The sequence below is a fragment of the Leptinotarsa decemlineata genome, unplaced genomic scaffold, assembly GCF_025532065.1.
Source record: "Leptinotarsa decemlineata unplaced genomic scaffold, Ldec_3_MD MMD2_tig00026328_RagTag_RagTag, whole genome shotgun sequence".
NCBI lineage: Eukaryota > Metazoa > Arthropoda > Insecta > Coleoptera > Chrysomelidae > Leptinotarsa > Leptinotarsa decemlineata.
The window spans coordinates 8,354,132-8,376,317 of NW_027412688.1; the positions used below are offsets into that span (position 1 = coordinate 8,354,132).

Sequence of the window (22,186 nt, forward strand, 5' to 3'; positions counted from 1 at the left end):
TCTCAATAATTTCATCAGAACAATTTTTCATTTTTTTTTGGAAAACGGCAGGTCACGAAAGAAAATTTTCAAAACAAAATACGTAGATGATATATAGTTTATAAAAATGATTTAATGAAGATTAATATACAGGTTTAAACTTCGCAATTACTTTGTTGTCATGAATTGTGAAATTTTCAGTTTTGCAATTTTCTGTTTGTTTGAAGGAAATATATGAGTATCTCTTCGAATAAAAATATTCATTTACTACAGAACTAATCGTTTCATTTCTATAATTAAATGTTGATATTTTTATAATTATAATTCACGCCGCTGACAGTTTACCTTCATTTTGAGAAAGTGAGGGACATGGCCAGTTAACACGGACATTTCTTTTTTCGCGAGAGCGAGAGAGAAGAGTATATTTGTGTACTGTTATTGTAGAACAAAATGCTGGTGTCGGAGTGTGACGATAATATGGAATATGGGGAATAATTAATCTATACTACGAGAAATCGTTGGACATAACCTACAACCTTCTAGAAATTTATTTCGGTCAAGGTTAATTAAAGTCAGAATTATTCATCATTATTATTCATATACAAGTCATTTTATTTTTAGGAATTATAGACCGCTGTGAATTTTGCGAATAAACGATTATGTTGAAAATCATTCGCGATTTCTTCGGGTATTGGTATTTTAGATACCTGCTTGTAACCGAGTTATATATGGTAGAAAAATGGGAAAGAGCCATGTTTCGTATCCTTTTATAACTACAAGGACCATGTTTATATTAGGAGAGAAACAATATTTTGTTCTCATATCATCAATTTTTTTTTCTTAACTCCTTACAGATATCGTATTAGGTGTGGTCCTGACCGTTCTTTATGCATTTAATACCTTTGTAGTAATTGGAGTAATCAAGATGTTGCGAAATTCTGAGTGGCAATCTGACACACTATCTGTTTTTTGATGAAAGTATATTCAATAGTTATAAGCTGTTTTATGTTGCCTTGTAAGCTTCATGTAATCTGCCATGATCAGTTAGATCATTTTTAGTCTTCCACATGAAAGCCAAGCATTTATATGAACTTTTATATCACTGATAATAAACATTGATGAATAAAGTCACTTTCATTTGTCGGAATCAAAAAGATTTGGTTGAAACTTTCCTTGCAATCGAATATTACATTGTTTTTATTGATAGAATTGAGACAAACAATCTTACCTTCTTGTATAATGTATGCTCAAGGGATAGATCTAGAATAATGTTGAATGTTCATTGCATTTGGTTTGAACGCCACAAGAATTTTTTCAACTTTGATAAATAGTTTTGCTTTTAAAAATTGTTGCAGATATGAAAACGCCATACTAAAAGTATAACTTTTCTTAATTGACATTTTTATACTTTTCATAACTTAAAATTAATTCATTTTATCACCAAATATGAAAAATAAAAGAACATATTTCCCAATATTAACGCTCCGCGTTACTCTCCAAGTTTTCTATTTTATTCATATTGGGTTTTGGTATCATATCCAAGCAGTTCTACTTTCAATCATACATCATTGGTTTCACAAGTACAGCTGTGGCCGTTCTTCAAGGCAACAAGGAAAACATTATTTGCAATTGAACCCTTTAAAAATAGAATGAACCTAGGAAAAATTCTAACCTAGAATCATTTGCTTCTCTCAGTATTCTTGAAATTGGACTTGAAAATCCGTAATTTGTGGCTTGAATTTATTGGAAGATAGTTTTATCGTCTCGTTTGTTTATGTTGTTCAGAAGTTGTGGACAGCAAACTTCATCACACAGAAGTTTGTGAAGGCATGTCAAGTCATTCTGAATATGTTTGCTTTCAAGTGTACTTATGTAAAAAATTGGACCTAATATCGCTATAATTATAATGTCCCGATTGAAATCTCACTGCAGATAACAGGAACTGTCCAACCAAACAACAGACTACTCCAAAACATCATCGCGCATAGTGCACGTGATCACCCAGTCAAGGCTGGGAGATCACGTGCGGATCATATGCGGTTGGGTATATGAAAATTATTTTGGTGGAGTGTAGGGAGCAAATAAGCAGTTTCTTCATACCGTATATGTACACACCACAGTCGTTAAAATGTAACTGAACACTCCGACACTGTAAGGATGAATTCTGTCAGCCGATTACAGTTAAATCTGATTGGCTAGCATGAGGAACCTTGTTTATTTTACCCAATAGATGCAATTCTGCGTGGTGATGGATATAGTTTAGATAAGCATTCTGGTTTGAATATGAAGGACTCCACACAACTCAGGTATAATCAGAAATTGATCTAATCAAAGAAAAGTACAAAAATTTCAGAGTATGTGCTGATGAATCTTTACTAACTATAAAGATAAAACCAAAAGTTCAAGACATTTCAGTGCAATTTTATTAATATGACTCAGAGAATGACAATTTCTTGAAAAAAAGACCTCCAAAATATTCATCTTTTAAACGTGTTTTAAGGGGCAAGTTATTTATGGAGAGGTCAGCCACGACAAAACAAAGGAGTGATTAAAATGTTGGTTGAGAGGACCCAATGCATCAATCAATCACCTGAAAAATGCCTATAAAGGAATTGAGTACAGCTTAGTAGAATTAGAGCGGGCGATACAACCCAGGAGAGAGAATGCTAGGCTTTTTAAGGAATAAGCTTTGCTTCCCAATGTTGAAAATTTTACGGACTGGATTGGTGGAATTTTAGAGAAACACGAAGTGAAACTAATATATACGCCAACAAAAACTATCATAGGGAGTCTAAGGTCAGCTAAGCACCCTAGAGAGCCTTTAGCAACACCCGGGGTATATTGGATCTCTTGTAGCGGCGGGTCGGTCTACATTGGAACCATTAAGATGAGTATACGTACCCGTCTCTCTGAACACAAGAGGAATTGTCACCTCGAGCAAATCAGCTGTAGCCGAATATGCACTCGAATAAGACAGTCACATTATCTCTTTTAAGGATACATAAATACTCGATAGAAGTAAAATTACCATTTAAAAATATATGGAAATTCTGAAACAGGAATAATTTCAATAGAGAGAAAAAGGTAACTACTATATTGAAACGGCAGAAATAATCAACCAACTCATGATAGCTTCAGGAAAACTCTCAGCTGGTCTTGCCAGAATTCCTTTGCAATTTTGAAAAAACATATTCACTCTAGCAAAACCCTTACAAACAATATTCAATGTTTTTTGATCTAAGGAAACCTTTCTAGAAACAAAGTTTTCTAACTTCAATCCACAAATCTGGAGATAGAGATAACATTAAAAACTACCATCCAGTGAGTAAGCAATCTGAAATTCTCAAGTTACTGGACTGTTTGATACCTAAAAACCTCAAATTCAATGCGGAAAACATGGTTTTGTATCTGGTAGTTCTACCACTACGAATGTATTGCCTCACCAACATTCCCTTTTGAATAACCTAGAATACACCAGGTTGACTCTATTTATACCGATATATCTAGGCCTTCGACAGGGTAAATCATGATCTTCTCATGGCTAAGCTCCTAGCATTAGGCAGCAATGGTAACAAGTCAACATGAATAAAGGGCTATTTTGGGAACTGGATTCATTTTGTTAAATATGCTGGTTCCATTCCATCACAAATTTCTGTAACGTCTGGTGTTCCTCAAGGATCGCATATAGGTCCAATACTCTTCTTTCTTTTTGTAAACAATGAGTCGGATGTCATACACCACAGCTATTACTCAATGTTTGCAGGCGATTTCAAACTTCATAGGGTAGTAGATAACTTTTATGATGCAGAACTGTTACAGCTATACTTAAATAACAAACAAGCTTCATTCAAATATAAATAAACGTTAGCAAATAACATTTTCATTTTGGGACTTGGGAGTGTTGTTTGATAAAAAAGTAACCTTTGAAGGTCATACTGATCACATTGCATCTAAATCACTCAAATTATTGGGATTTTTTTCAACGATCTACAGACAAATTTTCTATAAATACCTTTAAAATATTGATTTTTTTTGTATGCTCGGTCCTGGACATGATATCGTAATGACATTCATTCACCTATTTTTTTGTATCAGATGGAGTAGTAGAAAGCCAAAAACTTTCTTTCCCAAAAAATTAATCACTCCTAAAAATATAACCCTTTCAAATCAAATAAGATTCCTCGTGGCTGGGATTAAATCAAATAGGTGAATGAATGTCATTACGATGTCATCGATGACATAAGCAGATCAAGCTTATTTCGTGACATTCAAAATCGTAATTCATGAATGAAGTGTGTGTATTTTCTATAATGTAATCCAATTTGGTACTGAAGAGCCTTAGGGCAAGTGTCTTAAGGCGAAACACGTGTATACCAGTTAGGGTGACAGTGTTCCATGTGAGTACAATTTATTACCATTCATTCAAAGTAGAACTCATGTGAATGATATCTGATTCTTATTCCTCCACGAATGTTTGATATACAAACTGAATAGAGAAAAGTATCTTCTGTATAATTCAGTGTTCATAAAGAAGTATTTGTTTCGAAAGAATTTTTTCTTTCGTGTAATTCACGTATATATATATATATATATATATATATATATATATATATATATATATATATATATATATATATATATATGTTTATTGTAAAATAACAAGTCCGTGAATGAATAAATAAATAATAAGTAAAATCTGGCTACCTGTCCTCAAGTGTACACAGGTTTTTTGTATATGAACATAGTTTTTTTGATCCATAGCAGTTGATGAATGAAATGTTATATATTATTTGTTAAAAACTTTACAAAAACGGGTGACATGGCTGTAGCGAAAAAATTTCCTTTAAATTAGAAAACTCTTTCTGGAAATATTTACCTTCTGAACTGTAAATAATAAAAAAAGTTACTGACCCAAATTGGCTAAGAGTCGGACCAATATAGTGCATACAATGATGAAGTTGTTGAATTGATTGATTGCTGTTTAAAAATAATGTATTTACAGTCTAAAAATAAAGTATATTCACATATTTTGTGGGAATTACAAAAAATAACCCATAGACTCTGATATGACTCTGTGCTCTTATAACTCAAACCAGTGAAAAACAAATTAGTAATATTTCAAAATTTATTCATTTCCTGCATCCAAAATTAGTAATATTTCAAAATTTATTTATTTCACACATCCACAATTAGTACAATGATTGATTTCATATTAATATCACAGTAACTTAAGCCTGATAATTCGGATTTCCTTCCGAGATTGCACTTACCAAATTTTACTTATTCATTATTAAAAATCAAAGAATATTGTTGAACAAAATTCATGAGGCGTTCATCTGAAACGAAAATAATATTATTAATATAACTAATAGTTGTGAACCAGGTATAGTTAGTACTTAGCGTAATAAGTTTCAGATAAATAAATATATACAGTATGTCTCAGTAAGTTGGAACCCTTACAAGGACTTAAAACCAAAAATACATTATTCCCTTATCAAATCCTTTCAAATGTATGCAAGCTTCGCCAAAAAATGTAAATTTTGCTCTATTTTTTGCAATATATAAAATTGTTATAGAAAAAGTTTATTACAATTAAAAATACCTCTCAAATATGCAAGCAATTCTCATCTCACGCAATGAGAATTGCTGTATGTAGGATGATGAATGTTATTCAACAAAAACAACACTTTGATCTTCCTCTTGAAGATGATCATTTGGTGACTGAAACACATGTCGAAATGTTAAAAATAATGGTTTGGTGTTGGGATAAAACTCCAGTAATATTCATTACTACACCAAAGGTTCCAAACATTGCATAAAAAAAATCAACAATTTTTAACCCATTTTGGTCTTGAAGTCAAAATAAATTTTATGAAGTGACTAACAGATGAAAACTTGAGATGAGTAAATCCATACAATAAATAATCAAGATAAATGAAAATTTCTTCAACTATCACCTACTACTTAAAGATGTCAAAGATGAAGTAGCTGTCTCTAGACCCTATCTCGATCATTTTCACTATAAACCTCAAAAGGACTATTACCTTTTTGGAAGGCAGCAGTGAAATGTGGATTATTCCTCAAATGAACCAACACGCTGTGGAACAGATTGCTGTCATTAGAACTTTCGGCGATTGACAAAAACTTTCTCGGATTCGCCGTGTTGTCGGCTATCTTCAGAGCGGTGAGTATTTGGCCCTCACTCAGGAGTATTTCCTGGATTTCATCAAAAGCACCTATTCTGGTCAACATATCTAGAGCCATTTGCGATGCAGCAGGGTGCAAGTTGCCCAGAGAGAGAAGCAAGCAAGCGATGGGTTTGGAATCAGAGATAACGCCGTACTGGACAAGCTGCTGTAGGGCGGTGAATTTCTTCTGCCGAGCCTAAAAATACATGATGAGCATTTCAGATCACTCTGACAGTATTTCACAGAGATCCTCATTCAAAATACCAACTAGTTTCCACAATGTCAAGTACAAAATTTATTATAATACCTTACCAAAGTCGTCACCAAGAGTTCATTGAGGTTATGTTGAACGGGGACGTTATTTTCCGAAAGCGAGGTTATGTAAGCAACGAGCAACCATTCAGTTTTCTGAAGGTCCTTCTCTATATCTAATTTCTGGAAGATCTCATTGAAAATGTCATCCTGATTAATGAGCACCCTCGGTAGTTTGGAATTCTTCAGGAAGGTAGGTGCGTTTGGAGGAGATCCGATGTTGCTTTGCAATTCCGCCTCGTACCATTCTCGGTAGACATTGTTGATGTGGTTGAAGGCCTCTTGAATCTTATCCAGGGGCATTTTGTCTCGATTGATGATTTCTAGCAAGAGCTGCCAAATAAATGCTGTCAAAATATATTCCTTCAGATTTGATTCAATCTTACATTCAATAAAATGCCTTTTCCGTTTGTTCTGTTTAGAGCTACTTGGGTGCAGACGCCGAGGTCAGTGATTAGGCTGCAAAGTTCTGGTAGGCACAGTTTAATGTGCCACAGGCATCCTAGTTTGGCATCAATTATGATGTTGGGCTGAAAGACAACCCAATTTGGGAATCTGAATGTTTGAATTGTTAAGGAAATGTTTAATAGGGAATACACAAAATTCTTCAATCCTATCATGTATCTTAATTTCGAGAAAGTATTATTCATACTGTGTGATGATGTGTCAAACTGTGCGGATTTAATTAGCCTTCCCCTCCTCTTAACTTTTGGACACGACAAGATATCAGGTCCGAAAAAATTTACAGGTATCATTTTTTAGTACTTTTTAATAGGAAGGATGATATTGTTGCATCACTCGTTGTAGAGAGGGCGCTACCAACTTTTTTCCAAATGGAAAGGGGAGTCTTTTGATACCTCGTTTGATGTTTATTTCAAATTTCTATCCAATACTTTTTCATTTTTGCGAATCGGATTACCGTTCACGATCAATATCATAATTACAAGAAAGATGTAAACAAAACTCACTCCACTTCACTCCAATAAATGTTCAGAAACATTCAATAATGTGAGAAACGAATTTGTATACTAACTTCATTATTGTCAGAAAGTGAATGATGAACATTTAAGAAATTTTCACTGGAATGAACTGGAGCAAGTTTTGAATACAGTTTCTGTTTTTAATAATTATATTTATCGATTGTTTGCAGGTCCTTAAAAGGGATATGAAACTGTTAATTACTAGGTCGGTCGTTAAGATTGCTGACAAGATTTTATTGAGCAGACTTCTCCGTCTGGAGAAAAGGCTGAAACTTGTTCCGGAGGAACAGTTTGGATTCAGGCAGGGTCGTAACACGACCTCGCAACTGGTCCACGGAATAATGGAGGCCTTTCACCAGAAGAAGAATAAAGTCATGGTCCCATTGGACATACATAAAGCCTTCGACACCGTTTGGACAGAGGGATTTATCGCGAAAATTTGGACAGCACACATGCCTCTATACATGATAAGAATCTTGGATTCTTATCTGGTCAATGAGAAATTTAGGTTAAGAATACACCAAGCTATCTCTACCGATTTTTCAATGGAAGCAGGTGTGACTTTCCAATGTTCGCAAAAACGAATGTAGGGATATGCAGGTGATACTGCCATATATGCCCATTTTTACTTTATTGAGGTGGCAATACGCCAAATACAGATTCACCTGGATCGGTTAGTTGAACCGTACACGGAGAGGAATAAGATAAGGCTAAATCCGTCAAAGGATGAACTTGCCAATTTCACGAAGAAATTCACCGACGTGAAGATCTTCAGGAAACTGACGATTCAAGGAAAGTGTGGGGAAGAACAGAAAAGTGTGAAGTATCTGGGAGTTATCCTAGACAAGGGCTTGAATTTTCGTGAGCACTTGAGTCTGGCAATTCAGAGAGCGGGAGCGGCGATTAAACGCAACTACCCTCTCATTGCACGAAATTCCAAACTGAGTGTTGACAACAAGCTCCTGATATATAAGCAAATTATCAGGCCAGTTATGTTGTACGCTTGTCCTGTGTTCTGCAGCCTTAAGAGGACTCCGTCGCGGAGACTCGAGACGATGCAGAATAAGGTGCTTCGTATTGTGACTGATAGTGATCGATATATTTCATTGGAGCGTTTACAAGACAGTGAAGGTCGAGCCAATTACGGATTCGATCCAAAGGCTTGCTTACAAACACTTCAAGTGATTACTTCCAAAAAGTCCGCTGACTAGTAACACCACGGAAGTCAGAGTTTATCATAATCAACCCTGCCGTGACGGTACTCATGAAATGTAGGCATGTAAATAGTTTATTTTAATAAAAAAGATTTTTGTTTTTGCTTTTTGCTAATTACTCAGGTTGGCTGACCCGGTTTACAAAAATAAAAAATGTTGGAAAGATAACTAAAATACCTATTAAACGGGAGATTACAAGACCACATTTTTTAATTGGAAGAAAAAGTTGGTAGCGCCACCTCGGCGGTGAGTGATGCAATACTACCAACTTTCTAATCAAAATCAATAAAAATGATACCTTTTTACGTAAATTATGTCAGACTTTGATAAATTGTTCCTTTCAAAAATTAGGAAGTAGGGGTAGACTATTTACTTCTGCACTAAATAAATCCAAAAAAACTCAGACAATCCAACAACTATAACTGTTTTTTTCAATAAATGCCTTTCTCCAATATTGTGAAATGAAATAGAACAACTGAAAGTTGTAAAACGAATGAATTAATACAAGAAGAATTGCTTTCTTCTTTTCTTTAGATTCCCACATTTCTTTGTATAAAGATGGAGAAGTAGAAAGCCAAAAACCTTTCTAAAAATATACCCCTCTCAATTGAACAAGATTCCTATGGCTGGAATTGATTCAAATAAGTGAATGAATGTCATTACATACTGTCATTGATGACATGAGTATATTCAATTCATTCATAATTTTATGGATGAATTGGGTGCTTCATAATGTATTGTTATCCAGATTGGTGCTAAAGAGGCAATAAGACAAGTGTCTTATTCCGAAACATCGATGTCCGCCATTGAGGAAGTCAGTGTTCCATGTAAAGGAAATTTTTACCTCTATCGTATACCATATTGTGTAGCAATCCTGTGAATGATATCAGAATTAATTCCATAATGAATGTTTGGAAAACAAACTGAATAGGAAAAAGTGTTTTTTGTATAATTCAATGTTCATATGAAAGTAGTTGTTTCAAAGTATTTTTCTTTCGTGTAATTCAATGTTTGAATGATAGTAGTTGTTTTGAGAGGGCATTTTTTCACGTTGTGTCTCAAAGTTACTTCTTTGGATGATCTTCACATCTTTGTTAAGATTTGATTTTGAAATCAATTGCTTTATTTCATTTTATGCAAGATTCCCACATTTTTTTTTTATAAAGACGAAGAAGAAGTAGAGAGCTAAAACTTTTTTTCTTAGAACAAGATAATTATTACATTCAGTGAAAAGGATACAGAGCTCGCATATATGTATTTCTGGCTGCATTAGACCATGAATGACCAAACGGGCTGGACGGAGTGATCTAGCAGGAGCTATAGGTGTGTGATATTTAACATTTCCATCACTTTCACCGGGCAAGGCAGTGTCAAATAAGAGAGTGCTTCGAGACGCCTGGAAAAATTAAAATATTCGTAAGTAGAAAATGATTCCATTACATACCAAACTGCAAGCAATCTAAGGTAGAGTAGTTTTAAAACTTCTTTTAGAGATGTTTAGGACATTTGGACAAAATCATCAGGCTAACCAGTAACTTATTTACCAGTTGAATTATTTGGGAAATGAATTAGAAGTTCTTGCAACATCAGCATATTGATTATATTTGACACTTTTAGCCAAAACAGCAGTCTTCCACTAAGAGATCAAAACACTCACTTGATGATGTACTAGTATTATATCGTCCACCACGTTGACAGCGAAACGCCCTGCTTGTCCAAGTTTCAAAATGTGAGATTTCACTGGGGCCTGTCCGGCACCACTCAAAGTGTGTACCTGGACCTCAGCATTGGTAGGTCCACTTTGATGCCGGAGAATCAACACAGCTGGTACACCGTACAAGGTTGCTAGAGTAACGTCTCGTTCCAGAGCCATACGACCAGGTTCCGCTTGAAAACGATAATGATTTTTTACATTATTGTATTGTATTTGATTTTTATAAATCACATTAATCAAACTATTGAAAAAATGAGATGTTCATAACATTTTCTGTGGTTTACAATTAGGTTATATATTAGATGTATCATTTTCAAATCAAAACGGGGGAGAAATGTAATATATATGTATATACCCTGTCTATATTCCTATATGAATGTCATGGGCATGTATTGGTTAAGTGGGACTTTTCACACTCGGATACGGAACGAGTAGCGTTTGATTTTGTATTGAGACAGTTGACTTTTGTATGTTTATTATTTAATAAACGGGTTATTCAGGCTACTTTCTTTATTGTTATACTGAACCCACGACAGAAATTTTCTAGTGCCTTAAGAAAACAATTTTGCTGAGATTTCAATAGGCCATTCGCCGGCTTGAAAATGTTGCAACTGTCTGTCATAAAGTGAATGGATTGCTGTAATCATTGGAAATCCTGTTCTTATTCCATGAGGAATCTCAATCAAGATAGTTAAAGTAACCGAGTTGTATGCGGCAAACAACATTCAAATATTTTTTAAATAACATGCAGCATAGTGACAAGTATCTAGTTGGATGGTAGAAAGGTATTCTTTTAAAAATATGGCGACACACAGATGGCGATATTAGTATTGAATCCATTTGATTTTTAAACCCTAACCTTCAAAAGACAGGTGTACAAATTTCACGGCTGTCGGACTATTAGTTTGTGGGATAGAACAATTTGAGTGAAGCAACTTTTGTTAGTTTGAAAAAAATGTATGAAAAGGAATTTCGTTTGTTAATAAAGCATTGCTTTTGGCGAAAAAAAAACTTATGAAGCCATGGCTTGGCTTGATAAACATTATTCATTAAGAAGCATAATTGAATCTAATTCTTCTACAGTACGGATGAATTTCTTGCTTTTAGTGCTTAGATAAATGACTTAGTTTATTTTATACATGTAGTCTTCTCTTTTAAGTTTGTTCAAGATCAAACATTTGTGTTTTGCTTTTAGCGTTTTACTTTTGACTAGTCCAATAAGTTTTCTCATGTATTTAGTCTTGTAATTATGTATGTGTGAAAATTTTAGTGATGAATAAAACTATTTCTATTTTTATTATCCCAAGGAATGAAAAAAATCGTATGCACCACCGTTATTGAATGTTTGAATCCTATTGAAAGATCTTGAGCAACAAGTAAAATTCTCAATCAATTATCAAATAACTCAGTTATACCGCGGGGTCTACCACAAGGAAGCATTTTGGGTTCCCTATTATACTCGTTGGACGCAGCCAATTTTCATATTCACATTTTCTACTGTAATTATCAGTCGAATGCTGATGATACAGAAATTTATTATTCTTACACACTTAGTGACATTCAACAAATAAATGGATCACCAATGATCCATCCACCTTGTCCACAGTCTGCAAAAAAAACCTCTCAAAATCAATGCCTTAAAGTCTATTGCTGTTATATTTTGACATGAGAGTCAGAAAATGGAGGCAATAAATCAATTGAGAATAATTACGAACTCTTTGTATTGTTTTTTTTTCACTTTCATTCAACTTTGTTATTGAGGTTCAATTATCAAAAGTATACTTTTCAAACTTCGTATTTATTGATATTACTTATTGATTTTATTAGGTTAGTTTTTCAAACAGTTTCACTGACATATAGTTGGAGCTATTCTCTGTTACATTGGATAATAATATTCCTGATTCTTGCATTATATTTAGAAGGTATACGTTTTTCAATAATCATATATTTAAATTTGAAGAACACTAAAAATTCGTAAATATAATTTGCAATAATTGTCATTACATTGTTTGATATAAATACTCCTCTAAAATTACCTTATTTTCAATAATGAATAAGTATTTTCCGTATATCCATGCTAATTCCTCAAAATAATACCCCATTTTCGCGCTGACTCAAAATTTGCGTGGTAAATTATTTTTACTGAATTGTTGATAATTCGAATGGCATGGACGGTTGAATGTATTTTACTATTCAGAGATTTTATATGCTCAGTACCTACTATGAGAGGAGAAAATAATTCAATATTTTCGAGGCAGGCAGAAAATATAAAGACTTAATACATCTTTAAAAATTATCAACGGACTGAGTATCAGCTTTGAGCTTCTCTCCAAATTATCTCTACTTGTCCCCAGTCCTTCAACTAGGCAGGTGCAAACATTTTACGTTTCTTTTCACATATTCAGTAACTCATACAACAGCTTTATCCCCAGAATTCTTCGATTAGTTAACTTTTTGAATAACCTTCAGTTATTCAATATAAAAGTTTCCCGCTTTGTATTATTTTGAAAGAAAGAAGAATTAAATATAGTTTAAAAAACTAAAAAAAAACGCTTTTAAAGAACATCGAACTGAAAAGTTAAAAAAATATTTTTTTAAATAAGCTTAAAACAACGAACGAAAAATACTAGTATTATTGTGAAACAAGCGACAGGCGCTTGATATACAAAAAATATGGCACAAAGCAACCACGCTTTTTTCACAATAATACTGGTATTTTTCGTTATTGTTTTAAGCTTATTTCAAAAAATATTTTTAACTTTTTAGTTCGATGTTCTTTAAAAGCGTGTTTTTTAGTTTATTAAACAATATTTATTTTTCATTTTTTAGTTTCGTATGCTATAAAAGCGTGTTTTTTAATCTATTTAAAATTTATTTATTTTATTTAAACTTTGGGATCAATTAGCCGTATATTTTTTTGAAAAATAACCATTGATATTTTCCGATTCCGGAGAGAGAGCCTGAAAATCAGCTACCAAGCCCAAGGCAGCAGGCGCGCAAAGGAGGGTTACAAATAAGGCAGCAGGCGTGCGTGTTAAAAAAATACTTTTTTCAAATGAAGAATAGATCAAGCAATAATGTCAATATATCAATGAGGTTACGTACAGCGCCATCTGCCTGCGAATAGATCAATCAATAATGTCGATTGAAGGAGGTTACGAACAGCGCCATCTGCCCGCGAATAGATCAAGCAAGGAGACTTACATGTGAAGCTAATGAAAGCTTGTTAATCATGGAGGTTACGTACAGCGCCATCTGCCCGCGAATAGATCAAGTAATAATATCGATATATCAAGGAGGTTACGTACAGCGCCATCTGCCTGCGAATAGATCAAGCAATAATGTCGATACATCAAGGAGGTTAAGTACAGCGCCATCTGCCCGCGAACATATCAAGCAAGGAGAGTTACAAACAAACATACATACATACAGGTGAAGCTAATAAAAGCGTGTTAATTAAAAAACGCAACTTTCTAGGGAGCAATGAAGTGAATAATAATGTTTTATTGTTTAGGACTTGTTATTGTTTAATCTTTTATAAACATGCTCAGACAATCATGCTTTTTATAAGGATGTAGTAAAACTTACTTTCCACTTTTGATAGTTTACTTATGGTCCCCGGTTTAATTATAACTGGTAGAAGATGCGAACCATGGGCCGAGGCTAACAGGGCAATTCCATTCAAAGCACACCAGACAAACCACTGTACTGTTGCAGATGTAGTCTTCAGTTGTTTCAGGGTCCTTTTATCAGGAATCACCATATAGAGTTCTACGCCATGATCCGTTATGAATGCCACTTCATTGACGTAAGACCAGACGAAGCCAAGTATATTGGAATTTTTTTTACAGGTCTGGGAATATTCAGTTTCCAAAGTGTTGTTCTGGAAGTTCATGAACTCTACAGAGTTATTACCTCTTTGGACTGAAATGAATACAGACAAAAATTTAGGTATTCACCTTGTTTCATTTGAAGTTTAGTTTAGATAGATTTGTGATGCACTGTTTGGAACCTTTGGTGTAGTAATGAATATTACTGGAGTTTTTTCCTAACACCAAATCTTTAATTTCAACACCTCGACATGTGTTTCGATTACCAAGTGATCATCTTCAAGATGATCACTTAGTGACCATCTTCAAGATGATCACTTAGTGATCGAAACACGTGTCGAGGTGTTAAAAATAACGATTTGGTGTTGGGAAAAAAACTCCAGTAATATTCATAGATAGATATGTCTCTATTCTTTTGTTCACATTAGGTAGAATGTATTTTGTAACTTTTTTTTGTTTCAATGCTTTAATGGTGTACTAGCAGAATGATTGGTTTAAATATATTAACCTTTTACATTCTTACTTGAATTAATATAATGATAATTGTAATTTATTGAGCAAAATTACAATTTTGCTCAACTGGCTATCGACCGAAGTCCTTCCGCCCGTGTATCAAAATTGCTTTGAAACAATAGCTTATTTTACAATATAAAAAAAATATTTTATGAATATAAAAATGAACAAACAAAACAATTTCATTGATGAAGTTGTGTTAATTTTTCTAACAGTGTTTCTGTTGGGTGTTGATGTCTTACTCTTGCATGGGGATTTCTTGTCACAGCATACTTTCTAATGATTTCTACATTGTCGTCTTTTCCAGCAAACTTCTGAGTAAGTGACGGTAGTCTTTCTTCAATAGGGATAATACCAGTGAGTTGGTACAGCAGAGTGTTTGGAGGCTTGTGTTTGGGGTTATTGGTTTGCCTTAATCTTTAGTTTATATATTCGGCTTGCTGTTGATATGCTCGCACCTGCTCCCGGTTTGTCAAACTTGTAAAATGGGCGGCTCTTGCAATCACTTTCTTTTTTTTTATTGTCGTGGCTGTTGAAATTTAGTCTAGAATCGAGCGTAACACCTAGGTAATTAACTGTCGATTTTGCATGTAAGATATGTTGGAAAACGTTGATTGTTGGAGAAGTTGTGGAATTCCGATGATTAAATATGATGAATTGACACTTAGATGTGTTTGGCTGGAGCCTCCATTTATTAAACCAGTTATTTGTTATTGTTGCAAAATGTTCCAAATTGTTAATAACTTTGTCTAGCGTTTGATCCTAACGTGATCGTAACGTGTGATTCCTAACATGAAAAATAAGAATATAAAGATTCAACTGTGGTTATATACAGCTCAAAACACAACGTACGAAATGAAAGATAAAAAAAATATATATACAAAACAAATATATATTATACTACAACCAGTCCTGGTGCACGGCTAGCATAGCACATACACTTTCATCTTTTTCTGTCGTAGTGACACATCAATTTGTAAATAATAATGACCTTAGATAAAATTCACTTAAACAAAAGTATGTTAACAACTATCAAAATTAATTTTAAAATCGGTGAGAAAAATTGATAGGCCAATTGAAACAACAGTAATTTGAGTAAATAACCAAATGAATGGAGTTTAATTTATGATATTATTTATTAACAGAAAAAATACTTTTGCCTCCCCAAAACAAAGCTTTTATCTAGAAAGATTAAACAAGACACCCTACAAGGGATACAATGAATTATTGACCTATATTGTTACACAATTTTCTGTTGAAAAGTTGAAGGGTTGTTTCAAAAGTTTCGTCCGTTTTTATCTGTCTACTTTCCACTGTAATATCTCAATGAAGCGTCATTTGAATCAGTGCACTTTTGCCAACGTAACACAAATTGATTCATTCCGTTAGCATAAAAATTGTGTGCTAGGAATTCGATGAAGCCGACGAAAGCCGTTTTTGCCTGTTCATGATTGGCGAAGGTTCTACCGATGAGAAAGTAATCGAGGTGCTTGAAAGGATGGTAGTACGTTGGCGAGATATCTAGGAAGTATGGTGGGTGAAGCAGAGTTTCGCGCTCAATTCGTTTGGTTTTCGGACGGTGATTTATGAAATGAGCGGACGGTGGGAAGTGCCTGGATGTTCAACCAATATCCTGAACTTTTCTGTTGTTGTAGAGGATCCACTTTTCATCACATGAAATGATCCGATCACGTGTATCATAATTATCAAAAGTCAAACGATTTGTACTAATTTTATGCACCTCCAGCAATGACTGAAAAATCAAAATAAGTGTAAGAGTCATCATAACAAGTTTTTTGAAACAATAGGCAACATGTATCCAACAGGCGACAAAATATTATTATCCCATATTAGAAATTGTTTTTTTTGTATTACAAATATCTTTCCAACAGAAGTTGATTTCCCCCAAAGAAGCGTCTTGTAGCTGATAAAAGAATGGTAAAAGTCATAATAGTTTGCGAGAAGAGTGTCAGGTGAAACAAATTTTCTCAATCGCTTCAATAAAAATAGATATTTTGATAGTTTTATGTGTAATTCTTCTATGTGAGGGAGTCATCCAGAACTAGAGCATGTATTTAGAAAGCCATTACTTCTGTGAAAAAATATAAGGGTCTGGATATAAGAAAATTGGCTTGGCTTAAGATTTTTTAAATTTTTGTAGTTTCTGTCAGGGCAAAGAAAAGATATGTCGTTATCATTAATCACACTTTTTTGTGGCAAAACTTGAAAGAAAAGGTTATTAGTGAAAATTATGAATGGGATAGGCCCCAGCTCAGATCCTTGTGGAACACCATTCTCAATAGGCTCTAAATCAGAGAGCTACACCTCTAAACCCATATTCATTCATTTTATGGAATATGAATATCATCCTTAAAGCCGTTGACAATGATTCTTGCCACGAATACTTATGAAAACCATATTGATAAGGATTTAAAAGATTTTTTTGGAGTCAAATTTTAATCTGTCTTTGATAATCATTTCGAAAAGGTTACCAAAGATAGGAACAATAGAAATGAGTCGATGATTTTCGATAATATTAGTCACCTTTTTTGTAAACCGGAATGATTTAATATAGATTTTAAATTTACATGAAAATGATCCTTCACTATGAAGTGTTGAACAAGCAGGTGAAAGGTTTTACAATCAAATCAAAACAGTTTTTTGATTCGTGACTAGCAATGAAGACTTCCGAAATTGGGAACAGGTGCAAACATGAACGATTCTGATAAGCAGGACTTTTATCTACTGCCACTGTATTATATTTTAAATTTTTATCTCAACAGATATTTATCAAAAGTTTATTGAAGAATCTTCAGAGGCTCATAACTCTTTTAAATCCAGTACATATGAAAACCATATTTCAATACCATAAGTTTTTTTTGGATGGATTTTGTTTACATCTGATATGAACTTCTGGGCATGATTTACCATTTTTGTACATGGTTTTTAGATGTATTTGATTCTTTTATTCCTTTCTTCGGAAGTTTCCCAGTTTCTTCATACCCAAGCATTATGAAAGCCTAATATGTGTATAAAACAAGTATCAGACACATTCTATGTACAACTAATCTTATCTCTGCTCCACGATATATTGTTAGAATAGGAATATGATCGTTCAAAAGATAACTTTCAGAAGACAGGCATTAAGTTGCCTAACTGAAACTATTACTGGAGGAATCATATTAATCAAAATGTAAAAGAAAAATATTATGCAAAATGTATTTCCAATTACCTGAAAATTGAATTCTTTAAAATATTATGCATCATATAGGTCCCAGTATCGAGCCTGGATCTGGATCAATATACGAATTTTATTTCTTGAATTCATATATTCAGTATCTACTTATAATTATATATTATTTTATAGTTTTATATGATTAAGTAGCGATAGCTAATATGTGTAATTTTCTTTTATTTAATTTTATTTGAACCAAGCTTTGTCAATAAGATATGAATCTTCAGACAATAAAGCATATTTTGACTTGACTTAATTCTCAACATTTCTCTGTTTCCTTAGTAAATCCAAAAACATTATAATGCTCTTTTATATGAAATTGTTAGTGAACATTAACATTTGCTGAAATTACCTGCTAAGATTTTATGATCTAAGGAGAATTTTATTGAAAGGACAGAACCATGATCTTCCATTCTGAAGTCCATTGGACTTACATCTTCTTTAGCATTTTTGACAACTACGCCCATTACTCCCCCAGAACGCACAGCAAACACCTACAGAAAGAAAAAATCATACCACGAATAGAGTAAAGACTGCTCTTTCATTTTCGAAATTCAATTTTCTGAAAGTTAATGAAGAACTCACATCTTTATTAGAGTCATCAAAAAATACATTTGTTTTCTGATTTACTGCTTCAAATCGAACAGGCGTTTCTGATAATTCCAAGTAATGTGGGTTCTCAGTTTCTTTGGCGGCTGGGAAATTCATGTTCCTAATTTAAGAGTTCACAAGACCACAAATTAACCATCACATTTTAAATCTTCAAATCAGAAACAGCTGACTTTTGACTTTGAAAACATTCAGATTCTTCTTATTTTTTGGTTATTTTGAAATGACTCAGTCGTAAGGAAGGGAAACTGAGACCTTTAAAAAAGAAAGAAGAAGAATAAGGGATGCCATAGACATTAAAATACGACAAGTTGGACTAGCCATAGCAAGAGAACATTGACCCACAGACCAAAAAAGGATAGATTCATTGGGTAGCTAATACCCTGATAAAGTTTTGTTTGAAGGTGATTGACAATGTTTCATGATGAATTTCACTAGTTCGGACTTCCATTGTCTACTATATAAAATGATTTGAAATCCCTGAAACAACCAAAAAAAGAAGAATTGAAAATGAATACCTGAAAATAACAAATAAACCTGAAATGAAATGATAGTAAAATAAAATACAAGTAAAATAGAATAATTGAACGAAAATAAATAAAAATAAAGAATGAAAAAAGCAAAATAAAAATAAAAAGTTGAGAGGAAATATATATATATATATATATATATATAAATATATATATATATATATATATATATATATATATATATATATATATATATATATATATATATATATATATATATATATAGAGAGAGAGAGAGAGAGAGAGAGAGCATATAGAGTCCAACCACGTATAGAAACAATATTGAGAAAAGGCATTCATATATGTGTATAATAAGTTTTAGAAATTATAGAAAAACGATTTCTGTTACACAATGAACAATTTCAAACAGAAAAGACCTAATGAAAATTATATATATAATAATCAGTACCCTACTGGGCGATTACTTGGAGAAGAAACTTAAATTTTTACAGAAACAATGTCCATCATTTTGAAAATATTTCCAGATAAATATTTCAGTTGAAATCAGTTATTTGTGTTATTAGTTTCATTCTATTCAGTTTTGGGAACAACTGTATTGTAATCAACCAAAACCCTAGTAATTTGGAAAATTTTCTACGAAGTTAGGAAGTTTCGCACTCAATTCTTTTTCTACATAAAAATATGGTAGAACATTTGAGAAGAATGCTTTGCTACAACTTAAGAATAGTAATTGCCTTGTAGGTAGTTGACAGCTGTGGTCACTCAAACTCAGAAGAGAAGAAGATACTTTTACTAATGTCACAGATTTAGGGGGTTAGCTTTTTATCACCTGAATTTTATTTTTAAATTTGTTTATGAATTATTACAAACATACAAGTAACAATAAAAAAAAGTAAAAATTTGAGACATATTCTGTCCAATATGAATGAATATGGTTCAAGATTACTACCGCCTGCTAAAGAAAATACCAGTACTCGGGCTGCTTGTAAGAAATGTGGATATGCTGGTCATTTGACTTACCAGTGCAGAAATTTTGTAAAAGTTGATCCAAATAAAGAAATAGTTCTTGATGTAAGCAGTACTAGCAGTGAATCAGAGCAAGATTATCTCACTCCATTAACAGAATTACGGGAAAAAGAACTGAAGGAGAAGTTGAAACAAAAAAAAAAGAAAAAACACAAAAAGTCATCCAGAAAATCCAAGAAACGAAGGAAACATGACACATCCTCTTCTAGTGAAGATAGTGAAAGTGATAGCGAAGACAATAAGAGAAAACATAAACACAAACGTACTAAAAAATCTAGACGTGATTCTTCACACTCTGAGTCAGAATAATAATGTGTATACCCAATATTTCTTACTTTGATATATGGATCAGGAAGAAGTATGCTAATTGAAGTTATGGATTAATGCGTGGACTGACAAAAGATCCATCATTTTAAAAGTATATGTAAAAAATATGTTATGCTTGTATCTGTGAGTCACTTTGATTTGAAAAAAAGTAAACAGTGATATTTGTTTTAGGAATAAATTATATAGAGTAGAATTTTTTTATTACAATTGTTTTATGCCTTTTATATAGCCACTTCAATTGAATAGGAACAAAACTGTAAGCCTAACTTCAAAAAATGTGATTTCCAAGAACATTGTAATGAATCGTCCAACAATTTGGTAGCAATAAGATGATGCTCTCTTCAATTCAAAAATTGTCACTGAATATCTAGATGATGGGGAGTTTTCCAATATATGGATTAGAAATATAGAATAAGTGTCCAATTTGCTGCACCACCTTGTCCAGGGATTTTTATTCTACAGGTTATGGAATTAGTTGAAATTTAAAAAGTCTCCTTCCGAAATTTTGTTCACCAAGGCATCTTTATATCTGTCTTATTGATATCATTCATCTAGCTGTCAAACGCTAAGTGGTTATTATACAGTGCTAGTCAAAAGTCCCCTCCCCCCCTCGTATCTTTGGAACGGGTATACTTATAATAATGAAATTTGGAGGGTGGAAATAAACGGATGTAGGCTTCTTAACTGGTCATAACAGGTGACGCAATAGTCATAAATGACGTCACAAGGCCACTGTGACCAAAAATTTTAAATGGGACCCTATGGCAAGTGACAGCTCGTTTGAAAGGTATTGAAAATACCTATTCAGTCATACCAATTTTGTTTGGGTTTCGGCTGATTTTGATTGATAAATTGAAGAAATACGAAAATCATTGTTTCGAATTTAATTAATAAAGATTTTAAAGTACGCCTCTGGTTCATTGTCAAAAAGGTTGACGTGTTTGAATTATCTACTTGTCAAAAGTGTTTATACCTTGAAAATTTACCTAAGCTATTGTTTAACGAGACGTTTAAGTGTTTACATAGGCAAAATGGTACGTACTGTAGCCGACAAAGTAGCAGCTATCTTAATAATTGGTGAATGTAGAAACAATTTCCATGCAGCGGAACGACTGTTTAATGAGAGGTACCCCGATCGCCCTATATCGAGGGTTTATTTGAGGGAGCTTCTTCGGAAGTTTGAAGCATCAGGTAGTGTTCAAGATGCCAAACGATCTGGTCGACCAACAATTAGTGATGACAAAAAAATTGACATACTTGGAGAAATGGTAGTGAACCCTACTTCTTCCACAGCCCAAGTTGCGTCTATCTGTGAAGTCAGTACATAGGGTGTTGGCTAAAAACAAATTTCATCCATACAAATTAAAAATGGTGCACCAACTTTCAGATGATGACCCCGACCGAAGACTAGAATTCTGTGAAACTATGTCCGATAAAATGAACCAACAACCAGGCTACATACAGACAATTTGTTTTAGTGACGAAAGTACTTTCTTTCTCAATGGAAATGTTAACACTCAAAATGTGAAGTATTGGAGTGACACAAATCCTCACATCTTTCGTGAAAAACATACTCAATTTCCAGAAAAAGTAAATGTTTGGGCAGGTATTTTGGGAAACCACATAGTTGGGCCTCTTTTTCTCAATGCTAACTTAATCGGTGAATTGTATCTGGAGATGTTACAAACTGATATTGATGCGTTAATTCTTGAAATTCTAGAAGATAATCCAGATGAATTCGACAACTTGGAAATAACGTTTCAACAAG

At 33.3% G+C, this 22,186-nt stretch overlaps 1 protein-coding gene and 1 long non-coding RNA gene across 3 annotated transcripts; one reads left to right on the forward strand and one right to left on the reverse strand.

Annotated features, from left to right (window-relative positions):
* The first annotated feature begins 561 nt into the window (after positions 1-561).
* On the forward strand, positions 562-2,782 carry LOC111506363 (uncharacterized). Of its 2 annotated transcripts, XR_012467209.1 has the most exons (3): positions 582-738; positions 834-2,285; positions 2,480-2,782. It is a non-coding gene; the product is annotated as an uncharacterized lncRNA (long non-coding RNA). The 2 variants fall into 2 exon arrangements; XR_002722250.2 differs by lacking the exon at positions 2,480-2,782 and having other exon boundaries at positions 562-738; positions 834-1,106.
* A 2,308-nt stretch (positions 2,783-5,090) lies between these two features.
* Bulli (regulator of MON1-CCZ1 complex protein bulli) lies at positions 5,091-18,775 on the reverse strand. The gene is made up of 10 exons (XM_074182437.1): positions 18,551-18,775; positions 18,318-18,459; positions 13,976-14,311; positions 10,331-10,560; positions 9,823-10,069; positions 9,116-9,148; positions 6,866-7,239; positions 6,480-6,812; positions 6,024-6,363; positions 5,091-5,315 (listed from the first exon to the last, which is right to left on the reverse strand). Exons 1-10 carry the CDS (start codon positions 18,671-18,673, stop codon positions 5,260-5,262), a joined length of 2,214 nt encoding a protein of 737 aa, XP_074038538.1. The 5' UTR covers positions 18,674-18,775; the 3' UTR covers positions 5,091-5,259.
* Between the last annotated feature and the right edge of the window lie 3,411 nt (positions 18,776-22,186).

Excerpts from the sequence above, each read along its gene's own strand:
- Bulli (XM_074182437.1), bottom strand. The coding sequence starts at position 18,673 with ATGAATTTCCCAGCCGCCAAAGAAACTGAGAACCCACATTACTTGGAA. Across the intron at positions 6,813-6,865 it reads GAAAAGGCATTTTATTGAAT|CTCTTGCTAGAAATCATCAA; the intron begins GTAAGATTGAAT and ends TTTATTTGGCAG. Across the intron at positions 5,316-6,023 it reads CACTGCTGCCTTCCAAAAAG|ATGAACGCCTCATGAATTTT; the intron begins GTAATAGTCCTT and ends TTTTCGTTTCAG.